At 43.1% G+C, this 22,134-nt stretch overlaps 1 protein-coding gene across 1 annotated transcript in view; it reads right to left on the bottom strand.

Annotated features, from left to right (window-relative positions):
- The window catches only part of MUC2 (mucin 2, oligomeric mucus/gel-forming), a 57,143-nt gene that overhangs the window by 20,440 nt on the left and 14,569 nt on the right, over positions 1-22,134 (bottom strand). The window contains exons 19-39 of the mRNA XM_071425982.1: positions 21,878-22,029; positions 21,300-21,438; positions 20,626-20,736; positions 20,142-20,321; positions 18,905-19,144; positions 17,546-17,702; positions 16,398-16,526; positions 14,375-14,525; positions 13,618-13,661; positions 12,833-13,048; positions 12,459-12,488; positions 11,625-12,075; positions 10,914-11,099; positions 9,622-9,854; positions 7,880-8,497; positions 7,059-7,226; positions 6,270-6,437; positions 5,475-5,642; positions 4,617-4,847; positions 1,967-2,143; positions 293-842 (exon numbers count right to left, since the gene is read on the bottom strand). Coding sequence (XP_071282083.1) covers positions 293-842; positions 1,967-2,143; positions 4,617-4,847; positions 5,475-5,642; positions 6,270-6,437; positions 7,059-7,226; positions 7,880-8,497; positions 9,622-9,854; positions 10,914-11,099; positions 11,625-12,075; positions 12,459-12,488; positions 12,833-13,048; positions 13,618-13,661; positions 14,375-14,525; positions 16,398-16,526; positions 17,546-17,702; positions 18,905-19,144; positions 20,142-20,321; positions 20,626-20,736; positions 21,300-21,438; positions 21,878-22,029 — 4,499 coding nt within the window. The remainder of the gene's footprint in view (positions 1-292; positions 843-1,966; positions 2,144-4,616; positions 4,848-5,474; positions 5,643-6,269; positions 6,438-7,058; positions 7,227-7,879; positions 8,498-9,621; positions 9,855-10,913; positions 11,100-11,624; positions 12,076-12,458; positions 12,489-12,832; positions 13,049-13,617; positions 13,662-14,374; positions 14,526-16,397; positions 16,527-17,545; positions 17,703-18,904; positions 19,145-20,141; positions 20,322-20,625; positions 20,737-21,299; positions 21,439-21,877; positions 22,030-22,134) is intronic.

The following is a 22,134-nucleotide window of genomic DNA, read 5'->3' as shown; positions in this document are numbered from 1 at the left end:
AAAGAGGATCAAGTTCTCCACCGGAAAGGAGGACATAGAGACCTATATTCTTGCTTCTTCTGAAACAACCAGCCCAAGGACCACCTTTGGGGAAAAGCCATTTCAGGGGATACAGAACAATTAGTTCAATCTCAGATCCCAGAGAGGGGCACAAATGGAGGTGCTCACAGACCTTCAGTTCCCCACAGCAAGGAAACACATGAGAGCACAGATCAGAGAAGTACCTGGAGTTGGTTTGGTGGTGGTGGTGGTGTATGTTGGTGTGGGCGTGGATGTGCTTGAAGTAGTTGAAACCGGTGTTGTTGAGACAGGAGCAGTTGTTGTTGTTGTCTGTGAGGTGCTGCCACTAGTGGTGGTGCTGCTGGGGGGCATTGTGGTGGTGGTGGTGGTGGTGGTGGTGGTAGAGCTGTGAGTCTCCACTGGTATTGACGTTGGAGCGGTGGTTGATACTGGAGGGGACACACTGCTCGTTGTGGGGGAAGCTGTGGACGTTGTGGTGCTCATGGTGCTTGGAGTTGGAAGACACTCTGGTTTGTTGGGGGTGCAGCAGACACTGATCTCGTAGTTGAGGCAGACTGGCATTGGTATTATACCTCCTATCTGCTGATCTTTATTGTTACAGATGAGCCCTACGTTAACATTACATTCCACTTTCTGCCCTAAATCTGCAATGGAATGGCTAGGGAATTTCTCTGCTCGGCATGAAATATTCTCAACTTTTGCACACTCCCAGGAGGGGTATTTCTTGTAAATGTTCTCAAAGGTTTCGTAGTCACCACCATTCCTGTCAGAACCATCTGGGTAAGTCACATCGATCCAGTCTGTCCAGATGCAATCACACGCTGAGAGGAGACAACAAGACAGACAGTCAGAAACACACAGGGGAGAGACAGCAATGCAGGGCACCAGCTCACACACAGGTGGTGCTCTGGGCATCCCCTGCACTCAGTGGTGCCCCTGAGGCTGCTACTGCACTCAGCCAACACTGGCCATAAGAAAGCTCAGTGGTGTGGCCAGGCCTCCCTTCTTGGCCCTAAAAACCACTCCTGGCCCAAATCAGGACACAGGCACTCATGAGTTATGTGTGTGTGCCCCAGCTGTGGGGCACACTGCTTTGTATGGACTCTCATCTGCAAAAAAACACACACCTAAGGCCCATACAGGAGGCAGAGTGTGGGACTAAGCAGAGACTCCTGCCACTCTCTCAGCTTCTTGGCCCATGCACATCACCTCAATATCTCATGGAGAAACTAACCACTGGGAAAGCAACTGACAACAGGGAGAGCAGGCACAGGACACATGCTGCTGACAAAGCCTCAGCTGCTTCCCAGCGCCTCCCAATAGCACACAGATTGCTGGAGACAAGCACCAACAGGTACGCTGGTAGAATCCAGCTGCCCAGAGCCTGTGTCTGTCAAAAGTGGCAATCTCAGCTCTGAAACCAATCCCCAAACTCTGCCAGCTAAAGCCGTGGAAGCATCCTACAGCCCAAACAGCTGGAAAGTAGCAGCAATGGCCACAGAAACAAAACAGGAGAGAAAGGCAACTAAGTCTGCACAGCTGTGCCCAAACAGAGCCTGAAATGCCACTGCCACAAACTTTAGCCCCACTCCAACTGCACACCTTGGGTCCAGAGACTACATTCTGGACAGCTGAAGGACAAGGTCCAATAGCAGCAAAAGCAACATTCCCATCACTTCAGTATCTGTCTAATCTGGGCACAAGTATGAGATACCTCCTTGGAGCATTGTTGAGGCAGGGAAGACAAGACCTTCTCCCAAGGTCCCCTAAATCCTTGCTCCTTTCAAACGGCCAAAACAAGGGCCAGGTTTAGCCACAGGTTGCCCAGAAATTACACCCATCCCTGATCCCTTCCTGAGCCACATATGGAGGTGCTCATGGATCTTCCCTACTCCCATAGCAAGGCCAGAAACAACAACAGAGCCAGAGAATTATTTGTTGGTACTGTAGTTGGAGGCACAGGGCTTTTGGTGGGAATTATTTGGTTTTCGAACATACGTGGAGGAGTTGGGACGGTTGGTGTAACAGTTGTTTCTGTTGTTGTTGTTGTCGTTGGCGCTCTGCTGGTGGTGGTGCTGGTGCTGGTGCTGGTAGTGGTGGTGATCGTGGTGCTCCTGAGAGTCTCCAGGGACGTGGAAGTGGTTGTCCATTCCGATGTAGATGTGCTTGAAGTAGTTGAGAAGGTTGTTGATGAGCCTGTAACAGTTGTTGTTGTTGTCTTGGGGGTGCTGATGCTGGTGGTGCTGCTGGGTGGCATCGTGGTGCTGGAAGTGATGATGGGAGTTTCAGATGCTGTTGGAGTGGGAGTACTTGGTGTATGTGGTGGGCCTGGTGTCTTCGTAGGTGGGGCTGTTAGAAAAAGCAGAGACAGAGAAAAGAGACAAAGACACAAAGACATCAGTGGGACTCAACAGAAACTCAACAGAAGCTGCACATGAAGCAGCTGGCACAGAGCTACAGAGTCAGCCCACCCTTAGCACAACAAAGGTCCCCAGAATCAGACCTTCCTTTCAGGCCATAGAAAGCAGAATCCTTGACATCCATGCACAGAGAGCATCATGGCCCTCCTCTCCGAGTGAAGAGATTAAAGATGGTGCTGGAAGGTGCTTCTCACAAAATCAGACAGACCAACCAGTAGGCGAGGAGGAGCAATGCTTTGGATCTGGCTGGAGCTTTCTATCTCTGCCTCATTACTGGAACACCTCACTAATTCATGGACTAGGAGATAAGAGGGGAAGCTGGGAAGGAAGTATTCCCAGGAGTATATTTGTGCCTGACAGGCATGTGATTCCCCCTGTATTTCAATGTCAGCCTGATGCAGGGCTTCCCTGGGCACTAGTGGATCTCACCAGGTGAGGTGATAGCCAAAGATCAAAAGTTCACGGCAAGAGGCAGTCTGCAGAGTGAAACTATTCCCTATAAAGTTGGCAGGAGAACCATTCCTTCTTACATGTTTAACAGCTGACAACAATTAACACACAGTGGGCATAGGGGGAGGAGAAATGGCTGAACCCAAACACAGCCTGAAATGCACTTCCACAAGACCAAGTCCCACTCCAATTGCACTCCACAGGTCCAGTGACTACATTCTGGCCAGCTGAAGGACATGATCCAACAACTGCAAAAGCAATGTTACCCATTGGTTCAGCATCTGTCTAAGCTGGGCACCAACATGAAATACCATCTTGAAGCACTGTTGAGTCAGGAAAGATAAAACCTTCCCCAAGAACCCCTAAATCCTTGTTCTTTATGAAATAGCCAGCCCAAGGGCCAGATTTGGCCACAGGACTTTTCCCAGGACTCCCAGAAGTTACACCCATCCCTGATCCCATCTGGAGCCACATATGGAGGTGCTTCACGGACTTTCACTACTCCCACAGCAAGGCCAGACATGACAACAGAACCAGAGAATTTTTTGTTGATTCTGTTCCTGGGGGCAGAGGGGTTTTGGTGAGAATTATTGCTTTTGGGAACATACTTAGAGGAGTTGAGATGGTTGTGGTTGATCCAGGAACAGTGGTTGTGGTGCTCGGAGGGCTGGTGGTGGTGGTGAGAGTCTCCGGCGGTGAGGTAGGGGTTGTTGATTTTGGTGTGCTCAGTGTGGATGTGCTCTCTGTGCCTGTTAGGAACAGCAGGGTCAGAGAAAACAGACAAAGGCACAAAGGCATCAGTGGGACTCAATGTCAACTCAACAGAAGCTGTGCATGAGGCAGTTTTGCTGGGGGAGGTTTAAGTTGGATGTCAGGATGAATTTCTCCAGAGAACAAATGATTAGACACTGCAATGGACTAACAAAGGAGGAGGCAGAGCCACAGTGTCTGTTGGCTTTTAAGACAAAAGTGAATGTGGCACTTAGTGCCATCATCTAGGTGACATTGTGGTGTTCAGGCAAAGGTTGGACATGATGATCTCAGAGATCTTTTCCAACCCAACTGATTCTGTGAATATATTCCTGCCTGATCATCATGTGATATCCCTGTGGTGCTATGAAGGCCTGATGAATGACTTCCCTGGGCACTAGTGAATCTCATCAAAGGCCACAGTTCACAGCAAGGGGCAGTCTGCAGAGAGAAATTGTTCTCAAAACTCTGGCAGGGGAATCCTTCCTTCCAACATCTATTACAACTGACAACTGTTAGCACTGACAGAACAAAGGAGAAAGCAAAAGGGGAAAAAACTTGGCACAGCGGTGCCCAAACAGAGCCTGATATGCTACTGCCACTAGATGAAGCCCTACTCCAATTGAGCTCCATGGATCCAGTGATTCCATTCTGGCCAGCAGAAGGATGGCCCAAAACCAGCAAAAGCAACATTTCTCATCAGTTTAACATCTCACTAAGCTGTTTCACCAGTGTGAAACAACATCTTGGAGCCCTGTTGAGTCAGGGAAGCCAAGACAATCTTCCAATAACCCCTGAATTCTTATTCCTTATGAAACAGCGAGCCCAAAAGACCAGGTTTGGAACAGCCCATTTCCTGGACTACCTGGGAATTATACCCATCCCTGATCCTGTACAGGGACAGAAAGAGGTGCTTACGAACATTCATTACTCCAACAACAGGGGAACATGTGAGAGCACAAAATGTAAAAGTACCTGGAGTTGGTGTGGTGGTGGTATATGTTGGTGTGGGTGTGGATGTGCTTGGAGTAGTTGAGGAGGGTGTTGGTGATACAGTAACAGTTGTCGTGCTCGGGGTGCTGATGCTTGTGGTGCTGCTGGGGGCCATCGTGGTGCTGGCAGTGGTGGTGAGAGTCTCCGGCGGCAAGGAAGGGGTTGTTGATTGTGGTGTAGTGGACACTGTGCTTGGTGTGGATGGAGGTGTGCCTGTTAGAAACAGCAGGGACAGAGAAAACAGACAAAGCCACAAAGGCATCAGTGGGACTCAATGTCAACTCAACAGAAGCTGCACATCAGCCACAGACAGTGCCCACAGACATAGACAGGGCAGCCCACCCTTAGAACAACAAAGGACTCCAGAGTCAGCCCTCGTGTTGTGGCCATAGAAAGCAGAATCCTTGACATCCATCCAGGCCCTCCTCTCCTAGCTAGGAGACTGGGAATGGTGCTGGAAGGTGCTTCTTACAACATGAGAATGGCCTACCAATAGGTAACAAATGAAGAATGGCCTACCAATAGGGATGGAATACCTCCTGGGAACACTGCTGAGTCAGGGAAGCAAAAACCGATTCCCCAGGATCCCTAAATCATTGTTCATTCTGAACCAGCCTGGACAAAAGGCTGGCCTTGGGCACATGACATTTCCTAGGATGTCCAGAAATTACACCCATCCCTGATCCCATCCAGAGCCACAAATGGAGCTACTCTCAGACCTTCAGTACTCCCAGTACAGTAGGTAAGGTCAGAAATGACAGAAGAAGCAGATAATTATTGGTTGGTTGTGCAGTTAGATGCAGAGGAATTTGATGGGAATTACTACTGCTGGGAACATACTTCCAGGAGTTGAGACAGTTGTTGAAGATCCAGTAACCGTTGTTGTTGGTGTTGTTGTTGTGGTTGTGGTTGTGGTTGTGCTTGGAGGGCTGGTGGTGGTGGTGAGAGTCTCTGGCGGCGAGGTAGGGGTTGTCGATTCTGGTGTGCTTGGTGTGGATGGAGGTGTGCCTGTTAGAAACAGCAGGGACAGAGAAAACAGACAAAGCCACAAAGGCATCAGTGGGACTCAATGTCAACTCAACAGAAGCTGCACATCAGCCACAGACAGTGCCCACAGACATAGACAGGGCAGCCCACCCTTAGAACAACAAAGGACTCCAGAGTCAGCCCTCGTGTTGTGGCCATAGAAAGCAGAATCCTTGACATCCATCCAGGCCCTCCTCTCCTAGCTAGGAGACTGGGAATGGTGCTGGAAGGTGCTTCTTACAACATGAGAATGGCCTACCAATAGGTAACAAATGAAGAATGGCCTACCAATAGGGATGGAATACCTCCTGGGAACTCTGCTGAGTCAGGGAAGCAAAAACTGATTCCCCAGGATCCCTAAATCATTGTTCATTCTGAACCAGCCTGGACAAAAGGCTGGCCTTGGGCACATGACATTTCCTAGGATGTCCAGAAGTTATACCCATCCCCAATCCCATCCAGAGCCACAAATGGAGCTACTCTCAGACCTTCAGTACTCCCAGTACAGTAGGTAAGGTCAGAAATGACAGAAGAAGCAGATAATTATTGGTTGGTTGTGCAGTTAGATGCAGAGGAATTTGATGGGAATTACTACTGCTGGGAACATACTTCCAGGAGTTGAGACAGTTGTTGAAGATCCAGTAACCGTTGTTGTTGGTGTTGTTGTTGTGGTTGTGGTTGTGGTTGTGCTTGGAGGGCTGGTGGTGGTGGTGAGAGTCTCTGGCGGCGAGGTAGGGGTTGTCGATTCTGGTGTGCTTGGTGTGGATGGAGGTGTGCCTGTTAGAAACAGCAGGGACAGGGAAAACAGACAAAGGTACAAAGGCATCAGTAGGACTCACTGTGAACTCAACAGAAGCTGCACATCAAGCAGCAGCCACAGACATAGACAGGGCAGCCCACCCTTAGAACAACAAAGGACTCCAGAGCCAGCCCTCGTGTTCTGGCCATAGAAAGCAGAATCCTTGACATCCATCCAGGCCCTCCTCTCCTAGCTAGGAGACTGGGAATGGTGCTGGAAGGTGCTTCTTACAACATGAGAATGGCCTACCAATAGGTAAGAAATGAAGAATGGCCTACCAATAGGGATGGAATACCTCCTGGGAACACTGCTGAGTCAGGGAAGCAAAAACCGATTCCCCAGGATCCCTAAATCATTGTTCATTCTGAACCAGCCTGGACAAAAGGCTGGCCTTGGGCACATGACATTTCCTAGGATGTCCAGAAGTTATACCCATCCCCAATCCCATCCAGAGCCACAAATGGAGCTACTCTCAGACCTTCAGTACTCCCAGTACAGTAGGTAAGGTCAGAAATGACAGAAGAAGCAGATAATTATTGGTTGGTTGTGCAGTTAGATGCAGAGGAATTTGATGGGAATTACTACTGCTGGGAACATACTTCCAGGAGTTGAGACGGTTGTTGAAGATCCAGTAACCGTTGTTGTTGGTGTTGTTGTTGTGGTTGTGGTTGTGGTTGTGCTTGGAGGGCTGGTGGTGGTGGTGAGAGTCTCCGGCGGCGAGGTAGGGGTTGTCGATTCTGGTGTGCTTGGTGTGGATGGAGGTGTGCCTGTTAGAAACAGCAGGGACAGGGAAAACAGACAAAGGTACAAAGGCATCAGTAGGACTCACTGTGAACTCAACAGAAGCTGCACATCAAGCAGCAGCCACAGACATAGACAGGGCAGCCCACCCTTAGAACAACAAAGGTCCCCAGAGCCAGCCCTCGTGTTCTGGCCATAAAAAGCAGAATCCTTGACATCCATGCACACACAAGGTCACAGCCCTCCTCTCCTAGCTAGGAGACTGCGGATAGTGCTAGAAGGCAGTTCTCACAAAATCAGAGAGATCTACCTATAGGGAAGAGAGGAGGAAGAGTAATGCTTTTCATCTACTGGGGACTTTCCATCTCTACCTCATTACCTGAACACCTCACTAAGCTCATGGAGTAAGAGCTGAGATGGGAATCTGTGGTCAGGGAAGGACGTATGCACAGTAAAAAGAGGATCAAGTTCTCCACCGGAAAGGAGGACATAGAGACCTATATTCTTGCTTCTTCTGAAACAACCAGCCCAAGGACCACCTTTGGGGAAAAGCCATTTCAGGGGATACAGAACAATTAGTTCAATCTCAGATCCCAGAGAGGGGCACAAATGGAGGTGCTCACAGACCTTCAGTTCCCCACAGCAAGGAAACACATGAGAGCACAGATCAGAGAAGTACCTGGAGTTGGTTTGGTGGTGGTGGTGGTGTATGTTGGTGTGGGCGTGGATGTGCTTGAAGTAGTTGAAACCGGTGTTGTTGAGACAGGAGCAGTTGTTGTTGTTGTCTGTGAGGTGCTGCCACTAGTGGTGGTGCTGCTGGGGGGCATTGTGGTGGTGGTGGTGGTGGTGGTGGTGGCAGAGCTGTGAGTCTCCACTGGTATTGACGTTGGAGCGGTGGTTGATACTGGAGGGGACACGCTGCTCGTTGTGGGGGAAGCTGTGGACGTTGTGGTGCTCATGGTGCTTGGAGTTGGAAGACACTCTGGTTTGTTGGGGGTGCAGCAGACACTGATCTCGTAGTTGAGGCAGACTGGCATTGGTATTATACCTCCTATCTGCTGATCTTTATTGTTACAGATGAGCCCTACGTTAACATTACATTCCACTTTCTGCCCTAAATCTGCAATGGAATGGCTAGGGAATTTCTCTGCTCGGCATGAAATATTCTCAACTTTTGCACACTCCCAGGAGGGGTATTTCTTGTAAATGTTCTCAAAGGTTTCGTAGTCACCACCATTCCTGTCAGAACCATCTGGGTAAGTCACATCGATCCAGTCTGTCCAGATGCAATCACACGCTGAGAGGAGACAACAAGACAGACAGTCAGAAACACACAGGGGAGAGACAGCAATGCAGGGCACCAGCTCACACACAGGTGGTGCTCTGGGCATCCCCTGCACTCAGTGGTGCCCCTGAGGCTGCTACTGCACTCAGCCAACACTGGCCATAAGAAAGCTCAGTGGTGTGGCCAGGCCTCCCTTCTTGGCCCTAAAAACCACTCCTGGCCCAAATCAGGACACAGGCACTCATGAGTTATGTGTGTGTGCCCCAGCTGTGGGGCACACTGCTTTGTATGGACTCTCATCTGCAAAAAAACACACACCTAAGGCCCATACAGGAGGCAGAGTGTGGGACTAAGCAGAGACTCCTGCCACTCTCTCAGCTTCTTGGCCCATGCACATCACCTCAATATCTCATGGAGAAACTAACCACTGGGAAAGCAACTGACAACAGGGAGAGCAGGCACAGGACACATGCTGCTGACAAAGCCTCAGCTGCTTCCCAGCGCCTCCCAATAGCACACAGATTGCTGGAGACAAGCACCAACAGGTACGCTGGTAGAATCCAGCTGCCCAGAGCCTGTGTCTGTCAAAAGTGGCAATCTCAGCTCTGAAACCAATCCCCAAACTCTGCCAGCTAAAGCCGTGGAAGCATCCTACAGCCCAAACAGCTGGAAAGTAGCAGCAATGGCCACAGAAACAAAACAGGAGAGAAAGGCAACTAAGTCTGCACAGCTGTGCCCAAACAGAGCCTGAAATGCCACTGCCACAAACTTTAGCCCCACTCCAACTGCACACCTTGGGTCCAGAGACTACATTCTGGACAGCTGAAGGACAAGGTCCAATAGCAGCAAAAGCAACATTCCCATCACTTCAGTATCTGTCTAATCTGGGCACAAGTATGAGATACCTCCTTGGAGCATTGTTGAGGCAGGGAAGACAAGACCTTCTCCCAAGGTCCCCTAAATCCTTGCTCCTTTCAAACGGCCAAAACAAGGGCCAGGTTTAGCCACAGGTTGCCCAGAAATTACACCCATCCCTGATCCCTTCCTGAGCCACATATGGAGGTGCTCATGGATCTTCCCTACTCCCATAGCAAGGCCAGAAACAACAACAGAGCCAGAGAATTATTTGTTGGTACTGTAGTTGGAGGCACAGGGCTTTTGGTGGGAATTATTTGGTTTTCGAACATACGTGGAGGAGTTGGGACGGTTGGTGTAACAGTTGTTTCTGTTGTTGTTGTTGTCGTTGGCGCTCTGCTGGTGGTGGTGCTGGTGCTGGTGCTGGCAGTGGTGGTGGTCGTGGTGCTGCTGGGAGTCTCCAGGGACGTGGAAGTGGTTGTAGGGGATGTAGGGGCTGCTGTGCTTGTTGTGCCTGTTGGAAACAGCAGGGACAGAGAAAAGAGACAAAGGCACAAAGGCATCAGTGGGATTCAGTATGAACTGAACAGAATCTGTGCATGAGGCAGTTGCCACAGACCTAGACATATCAGGCGATGCTTAGAACAACAAAGATCCCTAGCAGCAACCCTTCCTTTCTGGCCTCAAAGTGAAGAATCCTTTACATCCATGCACAGAAAGCATGATGGCCCTCCTTTCCTAGCTAGGAGATTTGGGATGCTGCTGGAAGCTGCTTCTCACCAAATCACAGAAGCCTACCAATAGGTAAGCGATGAGGAGGAGTAATGCCTTTTTATGTTGCTGTCACTTTCTATCTCTGCCTCACTTCCTGAGCACCTTGCAAATCCTTGCAGTAAGAGCTGTGTGGTGAATTCATTGTCAGAGATGGTAGAGTGAAGAGGAATAAGTTCCTGCCTGACTGTCATGAAATTTCCCTCTGGTGGAATGTCAGCCTGATGAAGGGCTTCCCAGAGTTCTAGCAGATGTCATCAGCAAAAGGCTACAGTTCACAGGAAGTGGCATTTTTGTGGGTAAGTTTCCAAAAGTGTCCCAGTGTAATCCTTGCTTCTAAGATCTAGAACCATTGTCACCCACTTTTACTGACATGCCAAAGGAAGAGGAGCAAGGGCAGAAAGTCTGCCCAGCTGTTCCTAGAATGACAGTGTCGCAGGCTAAAGTCTCACTCCAATTGCCCTCCATGTGTGGGTCCAGTGACTACATTCTGGCCAGTTGAAGGACAAGGTCCAACAGCAGGAAAATCAACAATTTCCATCAGTTCAGCATCTGTCTAAGCTGGGCACCAGCATTTTGAGTCAGAGAAGCCAAGACCTTCACCCTAGAACCCCTAAATCCTTGTTCTTCTTAACCAGCTGGCCAAAAGGCCAGCTTTGAGCGCAGGGCACAGGGCACTTGAGGGGATGAACAGTAATTCCTCCAATCTGCAGTCCCATGGAGACACACTAAAGGAGGGGCCAAGGCAACATCATTTCTCCCATAGCAAAGGAACACATCAGAGAACAGTCCAGAGAAGTACCTGGAGTTGGTGTGGTGGTGGTGTATGTTGGTGTTGGTGAGGATGTGCTTGAAGAAGTTGAGGTGGGCATTGTTGATCCAGTAGTAGTGGTTGTTGTTGTCGGGGTGCTGGTGGTGGTGGTGAGAGTCTCCGGCGGCGAGGTAATGGTTGTTGATTGTGGTGTGCTTGGTGTGGATGGAGATGGGGCTGTTAGAAAGAACAGGGACAGAGAAAACAGACAAAGCCACAAAGGCATCAGTGGGACTCAATAGGAACTGAACAGAAGCTGTGCATTAGGCAGTTGCCACAGAGCTAGAGAGGTCAGCTCACCCTTAGCACTGCAAAGGTCCCTAGCACCAGCCCTCCCTTTCTGTCCCCAGAAAGGCATACTGCTGGAAAGTGTTTCTCACAAAATCAGCAAGACCATGTCAGCCTGAAGAATGAAGCCTGTGCAACCCCACCCAGATAATGCCTCTAGCAAGCAATAGGAGTTAGAAGCATGGCCTACTCTTTTCTCACACAGCAAGTCCTTCTTGGAATATTGTCTCCAGCAGAAACTTGAAAGTCCAAACTCTCCTAAGACTTCCTTGCAGATCAACATTTTCTAGGATTGTGACCTGCCTTTAGTAGCCAACAGCCCTATATTTCTCCAAAGGCAAAGATCATGGAGTATTTTTTGGTTAAATACCTGGAGTTGTTGAAGTTAATGGAGTGAGGACTGATGGTGTATACTCACATGTTGTGGAATGGATGTCTATGGGCCTGGTGGTAGTTTCTGTTGAAGTCCTGGTTGTAGTGGTGCTGGGTATTGTTGTCTGGGTGGTGGTTGAAGTTGAAGGTACAGTAGGTGTAGTTGTATGCCCACAAGGAATTTCTTGCCACTCACAACAGTTTACTCTGATTTCATAATTATAGCAAAGTGGCCACATAGTTACATCTTGCTCATCATTTTTACAGATTAGCCCATATGTAACATTGCACTCTACTTTCTGACCAAGTTCTTCCAAGCTCACATCAGGTTTATCCTTAGCCCTGCATTCAATTTTTTCAGGAGCTGTACATATTTTGTTTCCATGTTTTCTTATTTCATCATATGTTTCGTAGTCACCACCACCTTCTTCAGGTTTACTAACATCAAACCACTCAGTCCAATCACAGATTAGTTCTGTGACTATGCATGGAGCTGCAAGAAAAGACAAAGGTTTCAGACTTTACAGAGAACATCCTAAGAAGATCCATTTTTTATTTTCTTCCATTAAGGACTAGAGGACTGCATTGCAATTTGTAATCTTTCCAAATAGAATATACAGAATAAAATTGGTTCTGTATTACAAGGTCTTTAAACTGGAAGTTTTGCATCAAGATAAAATCATCAAGCTGAAGCCTTTAAAGGTCCTTCTTCTCTGGAAGGACCTATATACTAACAGCACTTTTGAAATTACAAAAAAAAATTATTCATTTTTTGTTTAAAATATATTTTCTTCTGTACTGATTGCCTTTAATTTACTCTTCCTTTAAATATTCCTTTGACATTTTGAACAACATTGTTTTGTATTTATAACTTACTTGTAGTGACTGGATGGCTTGTAGTGGAAACTGAAATAGAACAAAAAGAGATTATCATTTCAAAAGAAATATAATAGTATTTTTTTTGCTGACACTCCTAACATTATTTCTACTATCCCATTAGGATATTGAAAAGCTAACATTTTTTTTTCAAAAATAGGAAGGCACCCTATACATTTATACTTAAAATTTCTTTCATGAGAAATAAATCAACTCAAAATGCTAAAAGTCTTTCTTAGTGTGGTGTGATAAAACAATCCATAAATATTGCTCTATCTGTGTCAACTATAATCCCATATAATTGTACATTCTATATTTAAAATATTTTCCTTGAAGGAAACAATTTTTAGATCACATCTGTATTGATGATTTACCTGTGGTGGTGGTGGTGGTGGTGGTGGTGGTAAGAGTACTGTGAGGGGAGAAGGTTGAAATGGTTGTAGGCGAAGATGTTGGACAGGGATAGACTTCACCAGGAACTACAGAGCCATTTTCTGCACAAATGTAGCTTATACATGTGTCACCGTCCTGTACAACTCCCACAGTAGCACCCTCTTCATAACTTGTTCCATTGATGACACAAGGACATCCTGTAAAGAAAGAGCTTTACTGTGCAATTTTTCTACTACCATGTAAGAGGCAGAGGCAAAATACTTATGGACAAGAGAGCATTTACATGAGTCATGCATGTTTTTCAGCTTCTGTTCCTGGAGCTTAGATCTACTATATTGTGCTAATTTATCTTTACATTTAAAGCAATGTTAGAACATATTTAATCAAGTCCTGAATAAAATGCCTGGTGGTACAGACTTAGAAAGTAGGTTTTAAAATGTTCTAAGAGAAATAATAATTGAAATTTACTGTCTGATAGTTTTATATTAATAACTACACGTTCAGAAAGTGCTAACTTGTAGTGAAATCCATTAGTTTGGATGTGGGACGTGGGGAGAAAGACCAAAAGGGCATGAGAAAAAGGTTTAAGCGGAAGTATTAACAGCAAAGTTCAAAAAAAGTGCTGCCAAATTTTCTTTAGTCCCAACTTTCACTAGCACTGGAAAGAATTATTCTAAATCAATACTAAGCCTTTGTAAAGTCAGACAGAGCAGTTCTGTGCATTTGCGTTTCTTTTTGTTTCCCGAAAAAACCAAATGTTATTTACCTGGGACTGGTTTACATTCTATGGATCCTGATGGGACACAGATACTAAAAGAAAAATTTTCAAAAATTAAAATGTTGCTGATGTTTTATTGCACCTATTAGCAGAATCAAGAGCACAGAAACACAGATATTTGTCACTTGATCTTCATTCACACTACTGCATATTTTTCTGGGTATATTTTGTAGTATTGCCTACCATTTTTCTTTCAAACTAAGTCACCACTTTCAGTTCAATTGCGAGTTGCAATACTGCAATAAGAGTAGAACTGTTTTGCAAAGTGAACTTTCAGCTAGATCAGATTATTCTCTGGTCACCAAGTGGAGCCAGAGGTGTAAGTGCTGTCATTGCTAACACTAAGCATGAAGAGTTAGGACTCAACTATCTCTTTCAGGGCAAGAGTATTTCAGACTACAGTGATTTTGAAGTCCCAGTTTTAAGTGAGAATGCAAGGCAGAGTAGCCTCTCTTCCCAAAAAGTAGTGAGAATTGAAAGGTTGTTTTAGAAGTTCATTGAGGTTTCATTGTATAATTTATGACAGTTGACAGGTATAATTACTGAATTTGCTAATACATTTATTATAATAACACTACCAACCTAAAATATGGATTATTATGGGTTTGGAAAATTATGAAATGCAAGAATATATCAGCTCTTCAGCTGAAGTTGCATCTCTATTTGTTTGAGGCCCAGTAAAGTAAATTAAGGACTCTGCATACACTAATTATTTCCTGAATTACTGCAAGTAATTTTTATATACCATATTGTACAGTTGTCTTCTGTGGGTACTTCTTGTCCAGGGGTTACATGGGTTCCATCCTCGAGGTAACATCCACATTGATCTTCAGTCACACATTGCTTTGTCTCTTCATTATAAATAGGCTTGTCCTTAGGGCATCTGGGGTAGCAACCTTTTGATGACAGGTAGAACAGAATAAGGGTGAAGAAAAAGTACAAAAAGTTACTTTTGTACCTTTTGAAGGTAAACTATTCTCACTGAATCAAGCATAGTGAAAGAAATCTAAAACTTCCCATTCAAATCAAGCTGTGGACAATTAGTCTTTCCAAAAGACTTCTACAGTTCTCATTGATAATACTGGTGTGAGGAGGATTAAGTAAGAAGTTTTTTTATGAAAACTAGTAAAGTTTCTTTTTCTTAGTTCAATATCTTGGAGAAACCCCTAATACATACTCATTTCTATGGGCAACTAGTAGTTTTAAGACAAAGAAACACCCCAATTTTTGTATAGATCACTATATCAATAATACTTTTGTGCGGAATATGGAAGCAGATTCACTAACAAACAGGTTTTCCACTACATTTCTTGGAACATTAGGCGTTGTTTATATGCCTAGAATACACCAGGTATCTCTACCTCAAGCAGATAATTTATCTGTGTTTTTCTTTACCCACAGGCAGTGATCCAAACTTTACTGCAAGGAATTAATTGACTGTCAATTGTCATTCAATTTTTCATGTAAATACACTTTAAAATATTATTCTGTTGTTATTACTATGATATTTCCTTCCTCCAAATAACCACTTATTAAGTCCAATTATTAATGACATGAAGTTCTCTTTTTACTGTACTGAAGTTCTAAATAGAGTTTAAACTGAAGCACCATGTAATTAGCTGGTACTTAAAAGTCACTTTATACTGACAGACTGTACTTAAGATGTCCTAACAAAAATAGGTGTGCTCTAAATTTCTATTGAAATTAAGCAACAAAAATAATTCAGAAATATAATTGGATATATAATAATCTGCCTTCTGACACTTCCCAAATCTTATCCATCTAAGAATATAAGATAATTTATTTTAAAATACAGACGCTTCTTGGGTTTTTAAAAAATATTTTGGTTGGGGATTTTAGTTGATTTTTTAGTAGGGTTTTTTGGTGTGTTTTTTGGGTTTTTTGTTTTTTGAGGGTTTTTTTTTCTGTTTTGCTTTGTTTGGTTTTGTTCGGTTTGGTTTGTTCTGTTTCTCTTGAGTTTTCATTTGTTTGATTTTTTTCTTTCAATTTTTTTACTAGCAGTTCAAAGCAAAGTCAAATTCAAGGAATTTCTTGCCAATCCCTAAACTGGAGATAACTTCTTCCAGTACAGACCAAAAAGACTTTATGGCTAAAAATACAGCTTCTTTCTCCAGCTTCACCATGTACTAAACCAGGAGATACTTGCTAAGTCTTTCACATTCTTGGATCATTGCAGTCCTTTTAATGTGAAATTCCTGTTCCATTATCAACCACAAGGACTGTCACCTACTCATATCTCATCTGCAAAGGAAATAGAATCTCCAGTATGAATCCAATATAAAGCAGCATCAGTGTGTCTGCTATGAAAGATATTTTCCAGTGTAAAGGTAGGTGAATGTTGCAGACTAATCTAGTAAAGGCAAGATCTGATACATAAAAAATGATAAGGTTAAAAATACCCAACTATCAGTGACTTGCTTCTTTGTCATATCAAAGATTTTCCTGCTTTTAAAATACTTTTGCATGGGATTCAAAATAACCATGATGTAATAATAATGCATGTTTCAGGATATTATCCAAGCAGAGAACTAGCTTTGTGGCTGACAGCAATGTAACTATCACCCATTGATGTTAATAAATAATACCTTACATTATAGGAAACATTTATGTAAGACTGGAGGCAAACTCAACATAGTAGATTTAGGAACATCTCATCAAGTTGACTGACTAGTCCATAATTATTAAAAGATATCTGAATAAAGACATCTTACACAAAACACAATATAAAGTGGCAAGGAATTTATTACCTTCCAGTAATGGTACTGTAAAGTTGGTGCTGACATTATTGATCATCTTGCAGGTTGTGATATTACTGCCACAAGGCTCATAGTGCCAGTCACACTCATTGCGAGGGTTGTAGTAGTCACAGAATATCGCTGATGAGAAAAGAGAGAAGCTGATTAAAAACAAGGTTAACAGAATGCACTTCTGAGCAGGCCTTTAAAGGTACAAGCTATATCAATCTACAAATTAAGCTGGCCAAATTTCTCTTGAGGTAAAAGACCTGGACTTTCTGCTACTCTGCTTAAATTTAAGATACATCAAAACACTGGTGCCCAAGACTGAAATTTTAAATATTCAGGCTATTGGGTAAAAATGCTTCAAATCATAAAGAAAAACTATTTTTAAAAATTAGTTTCATTTAAAATTAAAGGTATAGTTCTGACAGTATTTTTTTTCCATAGCTACTAGCAAACTCCTAAATATTTTTCAATTTCATACAAAATAGTTCCATCTTGCTGTATCACACAGGCTGAAAGTCCAAGAGGAAGCATACAAGCCACTACGAATACAACTTAAATTCAGCTTAGATGACTAGAGACAGAGGAAGGAGTTTTTATTAACTTATATATCAGAGCTGAATTAAACTTGCAATTTTTGTTTCACTGGATTCTTACACTTAAAAGCTCCAATTAGTCCAAATTCTTAATCTGAATTATTTTTTTAAAATTTAAAAATTATATATTTCCATTACTTAGAATCTCAAAATTTTGATTTGAGCGCTTTTTGGGTAATATTAATTTAAATACTATTTTACATTAATTTGTGATGTACTGGTATGAGTACTAGCACCATTAATGGACGTAACACTGATTAGGTTCAGGGCTGCAGCATGGGAGTGCTATATACTTTTTTCTAAAATCAAATTCTGAGTAATTTGAACAACTGGAAGAGAAGAGAAGAGAAGAGAAGAGAAGAGAAGAGAAGAGAAGAGCTAGGCTGAACAGAAGACAGTTGAAATATACAAATTTACTAGCCTGTTTGTTCCCTGATATGCTGAGAAAAGGTTTCACCAAGTAGCCAGCATGACCTTGCAGTGACAGTACTAATGATTTATTTGACAGGCTTTCTGACAGCAGCTAGAAAGATACAGTTGTGTTTATCTGTTACTCACGGCAGATATCAGGAGTTCTCCAGAAAACACAGGCCTCAGCCTTGATGCACTCTTGGGCATACGCTGCAACTGCAGAGCAGAAGCACTCGCAGTCCCCACCGCTGTCACAGGAGCAGGCATCATGAACACAAGCCTCATAGTAAGGAAGTGGGTCCACCTGTCAGGGGAAGAAATGATGTTCCAGTTCATCTCCAAATTAGTTTTCAAACTAATATGTTTGAGAGCTCTTGTTATAGGAGAATTGAGCTAGGAAGGAATGAGACTGTGTCTAAGAGTTACCAAATCACAAACACTTACAGGCTTGAAGCTGCTCAATATGTTTTGGGGAATAATAGATTTAAAATAATATAGCTCCTTCATAAGTTGCTATGACTGAAAAAACAAAGAGTCCTTGGCAGTGCTCACATTTTCTAATAGATTTCCATTTTAGTGGTCCCAAAACCAAGCTGAATTGATGCCAGTGAAATCTTATCTTCCAGCAAGCTTTGCCAACCAAATGGTGAACAATGTCAGAAAGGCTGCATTCACAGCAAATATGAAGCATGCAATTTTGTGCCTATCAGTTTTTGGAGTTTATCCAATGCACATTTTAAAAAGCTTTTTTTTTATTTGAGACTGCAAGAGGAAAAACATAGACTGGATTTTTGTTGCTGAAGTAAACCACATGGAAATATGCAACAAATTAATTAAATTAATAATTGTTTGTGACTTTTCCACTGTGAGTTAAGAACAAATTGTTGTTAATATTACTATGCATCAGGAAAGAGGTGAGAAATAAAGAGGAGTGCTCTCTGTGCACTGTACTCTGGAAGCTGTGGGCTGTCACAGTGTTTGCTGTGACAATTTGGAGGCACAGTACCAGCAGCTGTCTGTGTAAACTATGTGATGTCAGTGGTGTCTAAAAAGATCCTTTTGTGGATTGAATACTACAAGAAGTAGTAGCCTCTTCAACAACCACCTTTCATGTTTAGTACGAATTTCCATCAGGAGATGGATCTGATGATTGTAAGGTCCTTCAGTACTTGTAATTCTGACTGTCTCTCAACAAGACATGGTGCAACACAGGCCTGTTCAGGATACATTTTTGAAGCTAACTTGCAGAGTAGTAGCAGTGAAACTGTGGTGATGAATATGGGTTTGTACAGCTGGGGCTGTCACCACCACTGATACAGTCCCATTGCCACAGAGACTCAGACTGCTTTGACTAAGGCCACATGAAACTTCTGACACCTGTAGCTGTACTCAAGACTTAATTGAAGATCAATCTATTTAACCATCTCTTCATTTCTGATGGTCTTTTTGATTTTGCATTATCAGAAATGCATTGTGCTGTCCCATCACCTACTGTCTTCTACAAACCTTGGAGTGACAAATTTCAAAGACTTCACTCTGGATGATGCTGCATTCTTTCTCTGCCCAAGACTTGCGGTGTGGTTTCAGATCACAGGGCTTAATCTCTTGTGTGACATCTGGGCACATGGGAGATTGTTTCCAGGAATTTCCAAAATTCAGAGGATTATTGTCCTGCAGTCCACTCCTTGTTGTAAAATCATTGTTTGCCTTGTCATCAAAGTTGCCACACAGACCACACACTTTGCCCTGGAAAAGAAAATTCAGTTTTTAAGTATACCATGGAAATGAGAAAAAGTCTCCAGCAAAGTAAGAGAAAAACATTGACATGAAAAACGACAAATAACTGTCTGTGTAAATAATGACTTTCTTCTTTACTGTCAAATCATTTGTGCAGAAAATAAATTTTTGTCTGTCCTCAGCAAATTATTCAGTTGCCATGTCTTCCCTCCTTGAAATCATTTATATCTAGTGTATTTCCATATCTCTATCTCCATATCCAACTTAAAACATTAAAGGGTGCCCAAGCCTCTTGCAGCTGAGAAGAATTATTTATTCTCCATTCTCAATTTATCATAACTCACCTATTAATATAAGCCTGAGATAATAAATTTCTGCTCAAAGCTGTTTTTATTAAAAGTTTCTAACATAATGATCACCATTTCTTCATTCATGGAAAAGAAATGACAGGGACCCATTTTTCTTGAAAGAAAATGTATCAATCTGCCCTCAATGGTGAATTTTTGGTGGTGTTATTTAAGGTCCACAAATCCCCTCAAGTAATAGTATGTCACTGTTTGTACAATGCCTCAATATTCTTCAATTCAGGATGCTGAATTTCAGGAACCAGAAGCATGGCCGTACATTGCATAGAGAGTTTGGTTTTAACACAGGGCTGAGATTACACATAGGTTTCCATGTGAAGTCAGTCCACATCCCCTAAATTATTCTGGATGATGGCTATCAATACTCAGAAACTCAAGAGTATTGCCTGAGATGTTTATCTCTATTGGAATAACATCCTTTGCATTCTGTGCAATGCATTGTGATATACTGCATTGTGATATACTGTAAGAAACCCCAGAAGCACTTCTGCAAGCTGTGACCATAACAACGCAAGCTGACCCTTAGTGCACAGAGGATATAGGAATTAGACATAGAGTCAGAATAAAAGAACATTTATGTTCTTTTATGTTTCCTCATCTATTGAGAATACTACTTCAGAAGAAGACAGACAGGCACTAACCTTGTAATCAGGGCTCAGCTTGATGAAAACAGTAGTCTTCTTGTCCCAGATCAGCATCACACCATTACTAGCCTCAATAACCAGGTACAGGCCAACTGTCCTGTTCCAATACTGCACATCCTCACCAACATCTCGCTGAATTGCTTTGGACTCTTTGTTCTCCAATTTCAGTTCAGTTTTCTGAAAGATAAAAGAGAAGTATTGTAACACTAATTTCTATGATGAGACAAAATATTAGACACGTGTAACAATGCAACTCATTCTGAAACCAGTAGCTCAGACTCTGGGATGACTTCCAAGATGGCAGGGAGTGGTGAAGCACTTCTGTTTGAGAGAGTTTTCACCACCTGAGAACCTAGACCTTTACAGAATAATTTGATAGGGCCTCTAATGCTTGTTACATCTGCTTTTAGGGGCGTGACTTTAGAGCATTACATTTTTAGTAATACTTGATTACTGATATGTACTGACTGTCATCACTCACCCCTAGAAACATTTTGATAGCCTTTGAGCAGGTGACTCCTGTAGTTCCACAAGGGACATTCTCTGTGATGATACTGAATGAGCCGCTGGAATTTTTGTCACCGCAGAAGTCCTATTGAAAAAGAAAAAAAAAAGAACATTAGAAGATTACGTAGAATATTTCATTGTAGTCCAATTTCATAAGAATTGCAATAATTTAAATCTTCACAGTGTATAAATAGTTACTGCTCCTTCAAATGTTCAAATGTGAGGTCCTACACACACATGTTTTTACAGATGCATAGCCATATATGCATACTTCCATGCATACATATAAACAGTTAACACAGTCTCAGCCTGGGAAAAAGAGTGGGACAATAAAAAAAAAGTAAGGAATATATATTTAAATAAAAGTTTCAAGTTTCTAAGCTTAGAATTTGGATTTATTTCACAAATGATAATTAGCTCTCACAGTAACATAGTTATGTTACATGTAATTTATGATATCTATATTTGAAAAAAAGAAAAGCCACATTCACACAGATTGCCTGCACTTAAAATACACAATTTATCCTGGCAGAATGTGTGAATCCCTTCGGAACAACGATGACAGGCAATAAGGAATGACAAAACCAAAGAGGAAAGTAGATTTTCAAGGCAATCAAATTCCTTTTCAGCCCTCCTGATGAGCATTACCTGAGTAGCCACATATTCACAGCTCCCATCAAAGTCATAGAATTTCCCATCAAAAGTGTTATAATGGCCGCTTCCATATATCATACAAGTCCCATAGCACACGTCCTCAGTGCATTTCCAAACCCCTTTCTGGCAGGTGCTAGAAGAGAGCAGAGAAGTTGAATTTTCAGATCTCACCGAGAGTGTGCTGTTTGAAAAACTTCAGAACAAACCAAGCAACTACCTGATATAATGTGATAATATTCAAAACATCCAAGCCTCAACTTCAACTGATAAGCCTGTTTTTAAGCCTGTAACATGATCTTCACTCTGGTGAGCTACCATCTTTAGATTTGATAGCATTTATTTTTAAAAAATGAGTGAGTTTTCCCAACGAGAGATGCCTACTGAAAACAGAGGTAACTACCACCCCCATACTTCCAGCAGAATCTGTATTTTCTGAGATAGCAATAAGTATTCCTGAAAATTAAGGATGATACTTGAAGCTTTTGCAGCTGCTGTAGCACATAAGCCTAGATATGAATATGAATATAGTGCATAGAATATATTCTAGAAGAGACTATTCACTTATAACTCACCAGGTGTTGCAGTCCACTTTTATCTTGTCTCCAGAAGAATACCACTCATTGTTGTGAATGCATGGGCAATCTTTTTGCTCAACACAGCCCCCTCTGCCATCATCAAAAAGACCTTCAGGGCACACACAGCCTGAGACACACTCTGTCTGGAACTAAGGAATATAAGGAGAAATGGTTACCTTATGACAAAGTGCTGCATCTTAATTCCACTTCTTCACACTTTAAAATCTGCATTTAGAACCACACAGTCTAATATT

The sequence above is a fragment of the Agelaius tricolor genome, unplaced genomic scaffold (assembly GCF_023055355.1).
Source record: "Agelaius tricolor isolate 1412-34295 unplaced genomic scaffold, bAgeTri1.0.p SCAF_5, whole genome shotgun sequence".
Taxonomy (NCBI): Eukaryota; Metazoa; Chordata; class Aves; order Passeriformes; family Icteridae; genus Agelaius; species Agelaius tricolor.
This window is presented reverse-complemented; position numbering and strand designations above follow the sequence as displayed.